This window comes from Coregonus lavaretus, assembly GCF_964263955.1.
Source record: "Coregonus lavaretus genome assembly, contig: HAP1_SCAFFOLD_449, whole genome shotgun sequence".
Lineage (NCBI taxonomy): Eukaryota > Metazoa > Chordata > Actinopteri > Salmoniformes > Salmonidae > Coregonus > Coregonus lavaretus.
In genome coordinates, this window is record NW_028158296.1 from 70798 (window position 1) to 84935 (window position 14138).

Here is a 14138-nt window from a genome sequence, read left to right on the forward strand (position 1 = left end):
GATATCCAATTACGTTCTTGTCTCATCGCTGCAACTCCCCAACGGGCTCGGGAGAGGCGAAGGTCGAGTCATGCGTCCTACGAAACATGACCTGCCAAACCGCGCTTTTTAACACCCGCCTGCTTAACCCAGAAGCCAGCCGCACCAATGTATCGGAGGTAACACCATTCAACTGATGACCGAAGTCAGCCTGCAGGCACCCAGCACGCCACAAGGAGTCGCTAGAACGCGATGAGCCAAGTAAAGCCCCTCCGGCCAAACCCTCCCGTAACCCGGACGACACTGGGCCAATTGTGCACCGCCCTATGGGACTCCCGGTCACTGCCGGTTGTGATACAGCCTGGGTTCAAACCCGGGTCTGTAGTGACGCCTCAAGCACTGCAATGCAGTGCCTTAGACCGCTGCGCCACTCGGGAGGCCCCTCAGGACAGTTTTCTATTAATATGGTAGCTAATTGTGGCTCGATGTGGGATTCAAACCTGCAACACTGATGGTTCAACACCAATACAACTACTTCCTGTAACACTGTTGGTTCAACACCAATACAACTAGTTCCTGCAACACTGTTGGTTCAACACCAACACAACTAGTTCCTGCAACACTGTCGGTTCCACACCAATACAACTAGTTCCTGCAACACTGTTGATTCAACACCAATACAACAAGTTGACTTAGTTTTAGTTGAGTGTAAGTGGTTGTGTAGTCTCTGTGTGTAGTGCCTGTTTCTTACAATGTGGTCTCATATCAAATACTGTGATTTTTTTATATTGACTCTCTCTCTCCACCTCCCTTCCCTCTATATCTCTCTCCATCTCCTCCTTCTCTCTCTCTCTTTCCCACCCCATATCCATTCCTCCCCTTGTCTCTCTCTCTCCCTCTCTGTCAATCCTCTCTCTCCCCTCCCTCTCTCCCAGGTAGCAGTCGAGGTGTGTGTGTGTATCCAGAGGATAGAGCCATGAGGAATCTCAGCTCCTTCCTGGTTCTGCTCTCCCTCAGCCTCTGGTCATGTGACCTGGTGGCATCATCCAAAGGTGAGTCTATTTTATCCCGCAGTAGAATCTGGTATACTGTCAAATACGATGTGTCCCAAGCCATTGCTTTTGCCAGGAGTTGAATGTATTATCCACTTCACATGTCTGCTGCCTTCACTTCATAATTTTACTTCAAATGATGTACTGAGTCTGATCCTTTAATTAGAATTCCATCTGTGGTGGTATTTAATCTATCTGAGTGGTTTGTGTGACATTCCAGACTTCCATCTATGTTCTGTCTGACTCTTAGCATTCTGTCTGACTCTCAGAGTTCTGTCTGACTCTCAGAGTTCTGTCTGACTCTCATAGTTCTGTCTGACTCTCAGAGTTCTGTCTGACTCTCAAGATTTCTGTCTGACTCTCAGAGTTCTGTCTGACTCTCAGAGTTCTGTCTGACTCTCAGAGTTCTGTCTGACTCAGAGTTCTGTCTGACTCTCAGAGTTCTGTCTGACTCTCAAGATTTCTGTCTGACTCTCAGAGTTCTGTCTGACTCTCAAGATTTCTGTCTGACTCTTAGCATTTTGTCTGACTCTCAAATTCTCTGAATTCTATCAGAATCCACTGGCATCCTAGTCTGGTGGAGCTCACCAGTGTGTGCGTGACCACGCCTGAGTGTGTGTGGTCGAGGTTGGTAGCTGTCTGGTCTAGCTGTGGTAGAAAGCTGCATGTGTTTTCAATATATGGTCATGTTAATTTCTATTACCCATTCATTACGTGTGTGTACGTGTGTGTGTATCTGTGTATCTGTATGCATGTGTGTCTGTCTATGTTAGTAGCTGTCGTGACTCCTGTGTGGTCTTGTTGTGTTTTTTTAAATGATCTGCAGATTCCCTCTTCAGCATCTCTTCCCTCTATAATATTCCTCCTGGGGCAATACCTCCAGAACTTCTGCAGCTCAGGGGGGATAGGCTCCCGGGAGAGCCCAGCCAGAGTGCTTCATCTGGGGGGTGAGCCAGTTCGCAGCTCCTCTGAGACCCTAGTGGTGGGTGGAAGGAAACACTTGGAAATAAGTGAAGTGAAGTTTTAATACCCAATCAGCTCCCTGCTCTCCTCCTGTCCCATCTCAAACTCCAGAAGTGGCTAGTAATGTGCTGACATCAGCAAAAGGTTGAGACAGAATGAAGAAGGGTCCATAAACTCAGATGTTCCAGTTTTCAACTCAGAACTTTATTGGTGGAAAATGTGTGTGTGTGTGTGTGTTGGGGGGAGGGTTCCTGTGTGTGTGTGTGTGTGTATAGTGAGTGAGACTATACACACACACACACAGAGTGGGCCAGCGGTCTTTAAAGGAAACATTTGTGACCTCATCTTTAAGTATGGCTTAGTGATAGTAGTGAGTTTCAAGTCTAAAGTGATACATGTTTCCACTCCTCTCCTCCTCCTCTCCACTGCACTTTATCTCTGGAAAAACAACCTCTCCTTTCTCTCTCTCTTTCTTCACTTGCTCTTCCTCTCCTCCCCTTCTCACTCTGTCTTCCTCTGTCTTTCAATGTCCCTCTTTTCTTCTTCCTCCTCCTCTCTTCTCACTCGGTCTTCCTCTGTCTGTCAATGTCCCTCTTTTCTTCCTCTCCTTCCCTTCTCACTCTGTCTTCCTCTGTCTGTCAATGTCCCTCTTTTCTTCTTCCTCCTCCTCTCTTCTCACTCTCTCTTTCCTCCCCCTTTTCATTTTCTCTCCTCTCTCTCTTTCTCATCTCTCTCTTCCTCTTTCTCCTTCTCCCTAGCCCTTGTACTATATCTAATTGTCTTCCTATCACATCATTAACTACATTACCCAGCGTGCCCCTCTCCACCCACAATGCACTCTCTTAAGTGGTTCCAGCAGTGCTACTGGCAGAACCAACCTTCTCCTTGATCCCACTGATCCCCTTACCAAGAATGAGGGGTGTGTGTGTGCGTGTGCATGTGCATGTGCGTGTGTGTTTATGTGTATACAGTACCAGTGAAAGTATGGACACACCTACTCATTCAAGTTTTTCTTTACTTTTACTATTTTCTACATTGTAGAATAACAGTGAATACATAAAAACTATGAAATAACACATATGGAATCATGTAGTACCCAAAGAATTGTTAAACAAATCAAAAAATATTTTATATTTTAGATTCTTCAAAGTAGCCACCCTTTGCCTTGATGACAGCTTTGCACACTCTTGGCATTCTCTCAACCAGCTTCATGAGGAATGTTTTTCCAACAGTCTTGAAGGAGTTCCCACATAAGCTGAGCACTTGTTGGCTGCTTTTCCTTCACTCTGCGGTCCAACTCATCCCAAACCATCTCAATTGGGTTGAGGTCGCGTGATTGTGGAGGCCAGGTCATCTGATGCAGCACTCCATCACTCTCCTTGGTCAAATAGCCCTTACACAGCCTGGAGGTGTGATCTGGGTCATTGTCCTGTTGAAAAACAAACGATAGTCCCACTAAGCGCACACCAGATGGGATGACGCATCGCTGCAGAATGCTGTGGTAGCCATGCTGGTTAAGTGTGCCTTGAATTCTAAATAAATCAGTGTCACCAGCAAAGCACCGCCACACCATCACACCTCCTCCTCCATGCTTCACGGTGGGAACAACACATGCGGAGATCATCCGTTCACCTACTCTGCGTCTCACAAAGACACAGCGGTTGGAACCAAAAATATCACATTTGGACTCATCAGACCAAAGGACAGATTTCCACCGGTCTAATGTCCATTGCTTGTGTTTCTTGGCCCAAGCAAGTCTCTTCTTATTATTGGTGTCCTTTAGTAGTGGTTTCTTTGCAGCAATTCGACCTTGAAGGCCTGATTCACGCAGTCTCCTCTTAACAGTTGATGTTGAGATGTGTCTGTTACTTGAACTCTGTGAAGCATTTATTTGGGCTGCAATCTGAGGTGCAGTTAACTCTAATGAACGTATCCTCTGCAGCAGAGGTAACTCTGGGTCTTCCTTTCCTGTGGTGGTCCTCATGAGAGCCAGTTTCATCATAGCGCTTGATGGTTTTTGCGACTGCACTTGAAGAAACTTTCAAAGTTCTTGAAATGTTCCTTATTGACTGACCTTCATGTCTGAAAGTAATGATAGACTGTCATTTCTCTTTGCTTATTTGAGCTGTTCTTGCCATAATATGGACTTGGTCTTTTACCAAATAGGGTTATCTTCTGTATACCACCCCTACCTTGTCACAACACAACTGATTGGCTCAAACGCATTAAGCTGGTTGAGAGAATGCCAAGAGTGTGCAATGCTGTCATCAAGGCAAAGGGTGTCTACTTTGAAGAATCTAAAAAAATATATATATTTTGATTTCTGTAACACTTTTTTGGTTACTACATGATTCCATATGTGTTATTTCATAGTTTTGATATCTTCACTAATATTCTACAATGTAGAAAATAGTACAAATAAAGAACAACCCTTGAATGAGTAGGTGTGTCCAAACCTTTGACTGGTACTGTATGTGTAACAACACACTGATCTAAAGCCCAGTCCAATTACAGTGGCATGCCACATTATAAAGCAGAGAATTTCCATACTCCTCTTCTCCTTATTCCTCCTTCTCCCCGCTGCTCCGAGCCCCCTTCCGACCCTGTCCCTAATAAAACCATGCTGCCAAGCTCTAGGGAACAGGGAACAGAAACAGCAACATACACAGCCTGCTTCAATGGAGCACAGCCACAACAATGACTGCTGCAGTGCAGACTGAGATAGACATAGTGACGGACAGGGTTCTTGATATTTGGAACAGTTGGAGGATCTAGAGTTCTAACAGTATGGGGTGTGTCACATGGTCCTTTCGTTGCCTGCAACATTCTGATAACTTTTCCAAACATGCCAAGGCTTTCCAGAAACCCTGGTTGGAGGATTCCGGATGTTCTGCTTATTCACATCTGATTCCGGGAAAATTGGGATTTCTGGAAAACCTGGGAAATTTGGCAACATTTTTGCAACCCTACTCCTCTCCCTCCTATACAGTATTTAAGGACTGGAATCTCACTGCTGGTTTCAGGTAATCCAGATACTGTTTCTCTTCACAGATAGTTACATTTACATTTTAGTCATTTAGCAGACGCTCTTATCCAGAGCGACTTACAGTTAGTGCATACATTATTTTTTATTTTTCATACCGGCCCCCCGTGGGAATCGAACACACAACCCTGGCGTTGCAAACGCCATGCTCTACCAACTGAGCTACATCCCTGGCGGCCATTCCCTCCCCTACCCTGGACCAATTGTGCGCCGCCCCATGGGTCGAACCAGGATCTCTAGTGGCACAGCTAGCACTGCGATGCAGTGCCTTAGACCACTGCGCCACTCGGGAGTGTCTGAACTCATATAGGGATTGTGATGAGGTGTTGAAGGAGTCAGGCGCAGGAGGGGTAAATCACAGAATAACAGGCTTTAATCCGCAAAATACAGGTTTACGCAGAAATGCGTCAAACACACTCCAGGGCACAAAACAGGCGCGCTGGAAAATACAAGGCACACGGGAAAATACTCCCGTCGATACACAATACACGAGCTCCACCGTGTTCAATTCACTAACCTCCACAATAAACAATCACACACACAGACAAGGAAGCAGAGGGAACACTTATACCATGACTAATGAGGGAATAAGGACCAGGTGTGTGTGATTGAAGACAAGACAAATGGAGTGATGATAAATGGATCGGCAGTAGCTAGTAAGCTGGTGACGCCGAACGCCGAAACCTGCCCGAACAAGGAGGGGAGGCAGCCTCGGCGGAAGTCGTGACAGGGATCTGGTTTGAGTGCCTTGGAGTTATCACTTAACCTATCCAACACAATTGGATAGGTGAAAGCAAGTTGAAAGCAAAATAGGTATATTGCTAGATTTGATAAGTTCTCTAGGAGAAAGCCTGTCTTCGGGGGTGAAGGACGTTTTGATCTCTTCATTGTATGGTACAGTGTCAGGTAGATACTATTTTTCAGTGGTGTTGAAAGCTTCGGATGATAAGGATATACAAAGATGGCAGAATGTCCTCGAGCGATAACTCTTTCTCCACCTCTCTATTCCTCCTTTTCCTAACCTGTTCTCCCTCTCTTCCTACTTTCTCCTCCCTCTCTTCCTACTTTCTCCTCCCTCTCTTCCTACTATCTCCTCCCTCTCTTCCTCCCTTCTCCTCCCTCTCCTCCCCCCTTTCCCTCTCTTCTTCCTCTCTCTCCTATCATCCTCCCTTCTCCTCCTCTCTCTCTCTCCCTCCCTCTTTACATCCCCTCTCTTCCCATTCATCATCCCCCTATCCTTCCTCCTTCTTCCCCTTCTCCCTTTCTCTCCCCTCCCTCTTTTCCTCCCCTCTCCTCCCTTCTTTCTCATCACCCTGTCAGTAACCCACCTTGCCCTCCTTCCGGTCTTGACATTGTTTTTATTCTGACAGGTCTTCATCTTAATTCTGCCTCTAAGTGCCTGAATAAAAGTCAAAAGGAGGTAGGAGCGGGTAGGATAGGGGCTTAGAGTGAGGGGATATGCTGTGAAGAAAGCACTTTTTAAGGAGGGAATGAAGTTTCTCTCGACTTCAAACAGCCCAAGTTAAGAGATGAAGTCTGTGTATTTCTGGGAACTTTTTGAAAGGAAATTTTTGGTTCTTTGTGAGAGAGCTTGCTGAGTATGGGAGTTAAGGGGGTAAGAGGGGGAGGTAGGGAGGAGAGACTACCTCGTGGGGTGTTTCTGATGTGTTGAGAAACTGATTAGAAAGCTGCTGCTATACGTTCTTCTTTACACTCCAACTTCACGTTGATACTCTCTACGGTCAGCATTGACAGTTGTAATGTGCCATTATCCTTTGTTTTGTGTAAGTTAACTATACAAATATACTATATGTACGTATTTCATCCTAATGCATCTGGATATAGGTCTGTATCTGTGTACCAGGGCCATATTCATTAGGCACCAAATGGAAGAAAATGGACTGAAACAGGGTGGGACGACCTGATCTTGTCCAATAAGAAATGTTCATTTTTGTTTTCTGTTGAAAAGCATTTTTTCCTACTATGTTCCCTAATAAATATGAGCCTGATGAACCTGAATCTGATGGTTTCATTCATCCCTATTGAGTACCACAGTATGAGTCATAATACCCATAAAACCTAGTGATCAAACAGGGAAATGGTTCCAATCATTTTTCCACGAAACACAGTGTTTCTAAAATCCCCTATGGGAAAAATGAATGGCGAAAAAAACGATTGGAAACATTTCCCTGTTTGACCCCAAGGTTTTATGGGTATTATGACACCTCCACTGTGGGGCTCTATTGGGTTGAATTAATTCTAATAAATGGTAGTAGGTTCATGAGTTAATTCATTTCAATTGGCCCACCTACTGATCAATAGAGTGAACAAGTAGAATAATAGAAGTTAAAAGCTCTTGATTTAGCCTCTTAGTCAGCTTCTCTTTCCTGGGTGAATATAACTTAGACCCTCAGGCTAGCAACTCACTCACTCACACACACACACACACACACACACACACACGCACACGCACACGCACACACACACACACACACACACACACACACACAACACACACAGACAACACACACACACATACAGTACACACACATAGAGCACTCTGTGTGTTACTCTTCCCAATCTAATTGGATCCAGTCACTCTGTTTTACTCCAGCGCTAAATTGGTTTCGATTTAACAACCTGGCCAACAGTCTCAGCCCTGAAGTGGAGCAGTGTGTGCGTGTGTGTGTGTGGGTTTGGTTTTACTATCCTTGTGGGGACCAGAAGTCATCACAAGGATAGTAAAACAATGGAAATTGTGTGGACATTTTGCAGGTCCCCACAATGAAAAGGCTATTTTAAGCTTAGGGGTTAGGTTTAGGGTTAGGGTTAAGGTTAGGGGTTAGGTTAAGGGTAATGGTTAAGGTTAGGGGTTAGGTTAAGGGTAATGGTTAGATTTAAGGGTTGGGGTTAGGGAAAATAGGATTTTGAATGGGAATCAATTGTTTGGTCCCCACAAAGATACTAAAAGAAACATCTGCACTGCACACCAGGGTCATGGACTTAATAATACTGTACGTGTGTCCTACTAGCTGCAGTGTGTGTGTATGTGTGTGTGTCACAGTGTGGATTTATGGGACAATCTCCAGGCTTGTACAACCTTTAGGTCTTATACGTAGTTCTAACACACTGGTAGGACTGGAGACAGTGGTGGTCACCAGCCCTGGTCCTGGAGAGCTACGAAAACAGCCCATCACAGCAATAATCTCATCATCAAGACCTTGATTAGTAGAATTAGGTATGAATCATTCTAGGGTTGCATGTCAAATGGCACCCTATTCCTCATATAGTCCTCTACTTTTGACCGGGGCCCAGGTACAGGTAGTGGACTATATGGAATAGGGTGCCATTTGGGACAGACCCCAGGAACAAAGTGGGTCACACCTATGAGAGCCACTGGCCTCGTGTGTAGCCCTACCTAGTGGTGTAAAGTACTTAAGTAAAAATACTTTAAAGTACTACTTAAGTATGTTTTGGGGGGTATCTGTACTTTACTTTACTATTTATACTTTTACTTTTACTTCACTACATTCCTAAAGAAATTGATGTACTTTTTACTCCATACATTTACCCTGACACCCAAAAGTACTCGTTACATTTTGAATGCTTAGCAGGACAGGAACATTGTCTAATTCACACACTTATCAAGATAACATCCCTGATAACATTTGATACTTAAGTATATTTTAGCAATTACATTTACTTTTGATACTTAAGTATATTTAAAACCAAATACTTTTAGACTTTTACTCAAGTAGTATTTTACTGGGTGACTTTCACTTTTACTTGAGTCGTTTTCTATTAAGGTATCTTTACTTTTACATTTTGTACTTTTTCCACCACTGGCCTACCCACAGCTTCAGAGAGAGCTATTCCACCAGATATCAGAGACCTCTTATGTTACTGAACCCCTACCTGAGCCTGAACAGGTACCCAGGGCTCACAATGTAGTGAGGGCTCACAATATGACAGATTCACAATATGACAGGCAACTGCTGATGGGGAGGAGGACGTATCCATTAATTGTGTGTGTGTGTGACACGTGTGTGTTTAACCTCTGGTGATAGAGTGAGTATACAGTGGGGAGAAAAAATATTTGATACACTGCCGGTTTTGCAGGTTTTCCTACTTACAAAGCATGTAGAGGTCTGTAAAAAATCCAGAAAATCACATTGTATGATTTTTAAGTAATTAATTTGCATTTTATTGCATGACATAAGTATTTGATCACCTACCAACCAGTAAGAATTCCGGCTCTCACAGACCTGTTAGTTTTTCTTTAAGAAGCCCTCCTGTTCTCCACTCATTACCTGTATTAACTGCACCTGTTTGAACTCGTTACCTGTATAAAAGACACCTGTCCACACACTCAATAAAACAGACTCCAACCTCTCCACAATGGCCAAGACCAGAGAGCTGTGTAAGGACATCAGGGATAAAATTGTAGACCTGCACAAGGCTGGGATGGGCTACAGGACAATAGGCAAGCAGCTTGGTGAGAAGGCAACAACTGTTGGTGCAATTATTAGAAAATGGAAGAAGTTCAAGATGACGGTCAATCACCCTCGGTCTGGGGCTCCATGCAAGATCTCACCTCGTGGGGCATCAATGATCATGAGGAAGGTGAGGGATCAGCCCAGAACTACACGGCAGGACCTGGTCAATGACCTGAAGAGAGCTGGGACCACAGTCTCAAAGAAAACCATTAGTAACACACTACGCCGTCATGGATTAAAATCCTGCAGCGCACGCAAGGTCCCCCTGCTCAAGCCAGCGCATGTCCAGGCCCGTCTGAAGTTTGCCAATGACCATCTGGACGATCCAGAGGAGGAATGGGAGAAGGTCATGTGGTCTGATGAGACAAAAATATAGCTTTTTGGTCTAAACTCCACTCGCCGTGTTTGGAGGAAGAAGAAGGATGAGTACAACCCCAAGAACACCATCCCAACCATGAAGCATGGAGGTGGAAACATCATTCTTTGGGGATGCTTTTATGCAAAGGGGACAGGACGACTGCACCGTATTGAGGGGAGGATGGATGGGGCCATGTATCGCGAGATCTTGGCCAACAACCTCCTTCCCTCAGTAAGAGCATTGAAGATGGGTCGTGGCTGGGTCTTCCAGCATGACAACGACCCGAAACACACAGCCAGGGCAACTAAGGAGTGGCTCCGTAAGAAGCATCTCAAGGTCCTGGAGTGGCCTAGCCAGTCTCCAGACCTGAACCCAATAGAAAATCTTTGGAGGGAGCTGAAAGTCCGTATTGCCCAGCGACAGCCCCGAAACCTGAAGGATCTGGAGAAGGTCTGTATGGAGGAGTGGGCCAAAATCCCTGCTGCAGTGTATGCAAACCTGGTCAAGACCTACAGGAAACGTATGATCTCTGTAATTGCAAACAAAGGTTTCTGTACCAAATATTAAGTTCTGCTTTTCTGATGTATCAAATACTTATGTCATGCAATAAAATGCAAATTAATTACTTAAAAATCATACATTGTGATTTTCTGGATTTTTGTTTTAGATTCCTTCTCTCACAGTTGAAGTGTACCTATGATAGAAATTACAGACCTCTACATGCTTTGTAAGTAGGAAAACCTGCAAAATCGGCAGTGTATCAAATACTTGTTCTCCCCACTGTATATCTGTTCTCTCTCTCTCTCTCTCTCTCTCTCTCTCTCTCTCTCTCTCTCTCTCTCTCTCTCTCTCTCTCTCTCTCAATTCAATTTGATTCAAGGGGCTTTATTGGCATGGGAAACATATGTTTACATTGCCAAAGCAAGTGAAATGGATAAACAAAAGTGAAATTAACAATAAAAAGTGAACAGTAAATATTACACTCACACAAGTTCCAAAATAATAAAGACATTTCAAATGTCATATATACAGTGTTGTAATGATGTGCAAATAGTTAAAGTAAAAAAGGGGAAAATAAATAAACATAAATATAGGTTATATTTAAATTGGTGTTTGTTCTTCACTGGTTGTCCTTTTCTTGTGGCAACAGGTTACAAATCTTGCTGCTGTAATTGCACACTGTGGTATTTCACCCAATAGATATGGGAGTTTATCAAAATTGGATTTGTTTTCAAATTCTTTGTGGGTCTGTGTAATCTGAGGGAAATATGTGTCTCTAATATGGTCATACATTTGGCAGGAGGTTAGGAAGTGCAGCAATGTGTCAAGTAGTTATCTTTTTGCTTTCTCATGATTTGGTTGGGTCTAATTGTGTTGCTGTTGCTGTCCTGGGGCTCTGTTTGTGTTTATGAACGGAGACTCAGGACCAGCTTGTTTAGGGGACTCTTCTCTAGATTAATCTCTCTGTAGGTGTTGGCTTTGTTATGGAAGGTTTGGGAATCGCTTCCTTGGTTGTAGAATTTAACAGCTTTTTTCTGGATTTTGATAATTAGTGGGTATCGGCCTAATTCTGCTCTGCATGCATTATTTGGATGCATTATCTCTCTCTCTCTTGCTCTCTCTCTCTCTCGCTCTCTCTCTCTCTCTTCCCTCCGCCATAGTGGATTAAAGCCACACACTAGTTTGCCGTCGCACACGGGTCGACACCAGTGGAGGCTGCTGAGGGGAGGGTGGCTCATAATAATGGCTGGAATGGAGTCAATGGAATGCCATCAAACACATGGAAACCATGTGTTTGATACCATTCCACCTATTCCGCTCCAGCCATTACCACGAGCCCGTCCACCCCAATTAAGGTACCACCAACCTCCTGTGGTTGATACAATAACAGATTATGTGTGTGTGCTCCACAGCATGACCTGAGGCTGACCTGTACATGGAGGGGAAGTGTTTTATATAGTAAAGGACATTGTCTATTTCTTTTAGTCTGACGTTACTGTGTGTCCTCTGTCTGAATGGCATTTCACACAACATGTATTTTGTCCTGTCCATTCCTCTTTCTTACTCTCCTCTCTCTCTTTCTCTCTCTCCAGAAGTACGATGCCCCTCCCAACAGGTAGATGACTGGAAGTTCCCTCAGACGGCCAGACACAACATCACAGGTAAATGACACACACACACACACACACAAACACACACACACAAACACGAACACACACACACACAAAACACAGTTAATAAGACAGTTAGTACCACTCACCTTGTTTATCCTGTCTGATCTACTGTGGCTCCTCTCTGTGATTGATTACTCTGCCTGGCTTGAGGATTAATGTGGTGATGGATGTGATGCAGGTTTCAATCTGGTGCGACGCTTCTCCCTGCTCAAGACAGCAATGGTCAAGAAGATCCGTAACCCCCGAGGACCCGTCATCCTCCGACTGGGCAAGACAGCGCTCATCCACCCCACAGAGTATGTCCCCTCTCTCTCTCTCACTACCCTGTCTCCCCCTCTCTCTCGCCCTCCCTCCCTCCCTCTCTTTTCCAATCTCATCGGCCCCACAGAGTAGGTCCACGATCACTAATAGATATCTCTCTCTCTCTCTCTCTCTCTCTCTCTCTCTCTCTCTCTCTCTCTCTCTCTCTCTCTCTCTCTCTCTCTCTCTCTCTCTCTCTCTCTCTCTCTCTCTCTCTCTCTCTCTCTCTCTCGCTCTCTCTCTCGCTCTCTACCACTTAGTGTGTTGGTGAATGGAGGTGGGTATGTCAGTTCAGCTTCCCCTCCCCCAATCCTAACCTTGCAAAGCTGACCCTACACCCTACACCCATAGAGCTGCCTACTTTCTGATTGTTTTAGCAGATGACCAGAATATCACATCATTTCCTCCAGTGGTAACACAAAGCTGTTACAGTCATATTAACAATAACAATACGTGGCTTGGTTTTCCTGTTGCAACCACATATAAAAATGACAGCCATTTTAACATCATGTGTTACATTTAATACCATGTACCTTAATCATATTTAAGTTAGTTCTAATAATATGGCCGGGGTATAAACTTTTTATCCGGGGGGGTTTCACCATTGTAAGACTATGTAGAGGACCTGATAGAGACCACTGTGTCACACAGTCTTTTTAAACATCCTTTCTCTGGTGGTTCAGAGTTGTTGTTGTTCAGTCTGGTGAATGTTCCCTCTCTTTCTCGTTCCCTCTCTTTCCTTCTCCTGTCTGATAAACGATAAAAGTGCCCCAGGAGCTGCCAAGTGTATATCACTCTGCAATACTTTTATGGGATTTCTGGCTTGATAACTCAATATATCTCCCCCTATAAATCGTTTTAGAGCAGACGTTGTGTACTTAAGGTGCCAGATAATATTGTCACATATATTGTGTGTCACAGCGTCTCGAGTCGCTCTGGAAATATGACAAACAGAAATTAGCAGGTCAGGAATCAACAGCTTTGAAAGCCAAGAAAAGAATCCTCAGGCTGTTTTTTATGGCATGATACCAATACGATGAAGAGAAGAGAGAGTCTGTCCATTTTCTTTCTCTTTTTTTGCGTTGATTATGTTGTATTGTGGATCAAAATACAATCATTCCGGGTGTCACTAATCTTATGGGATACAGCAAATTCTCCAGTGTTAAATCAACACAGTGTTAAATTTAACACAGGTCCAGTGCCAATACGGGTCCAGACTTTTCTGTGTTAAATTAACACACTGCTTAGTGTAAAGCCTTATTTGCATATTTCCCAGAGTGCCTTGCCTTTCGAGTGAATTGTAGAGTTACCACCCATGACTGTATTTGTTAGTGAGAGACATGGTTGTTGCATTCATTCATTCTCAGTCCTGTGGCCTTAACCAGGTGAGATCCTAAGCAAATATGTAATCAGTCAAATTCAATTATTTAACACAATTCAGCACGTATTTCATAAGGCCTAGTTTTACACTAAAACAGTGGCCTGAAACTCATGGTTTACAGGCAAATTCAGGCCTGTATGTCACTTTATGCTGGCTTCCAACATGTTGAATATCCAACATTTAGAATTTCTATTCACCTGCAACCTGCATTCAGAATGACTGCCGGGTTGGGAAGACTAAGATATGAGACTACCTAAAGCATCTAAACTGGAACAACCATTTCAGTAACGGGTGCAATAAGTCCAAGTAACAGATTTTGAAAAAAATATGTTATGTATATTTGAGTAGCATAACATTAATTAATCAGTGTACATAGATAAAAATACATATTG

General features: G+C 44.0%; 1 protein-coding gene across 1 annotated transcript in view; it reads left to right on the forward strand.

The window, feature by feature from the left end:
- Nucleotides 1–934: 934 nt before the first annotated feature.
- LOC311124187 (uncharacterized protein) overlaps nucleotides 935–14138 on the forward strand; it is a gene marked incomplete at its 3' end in the record, with an annotated part of 166627 nt that continues 153423 nt past the window's right edge. The window contains exons 1-3 of the mRNA XM_084198380.1: nucleotides 935–1031; nucleotides 11985–12053; nucleotides 12244–12361. Coding sequence (XP_084054506.1) covers nucleotides 956–1031; nucleotides 11985–12053; nucleotides 12244–12361 — 263 coding nt within the window. The 5' untranslated portion in view covers nucleotides 935–955. The remainder of the gene's footprint in view (nucleotides 1032–11984; nucleotides 12054–12243; nucleotides 12362–14138) is intronic.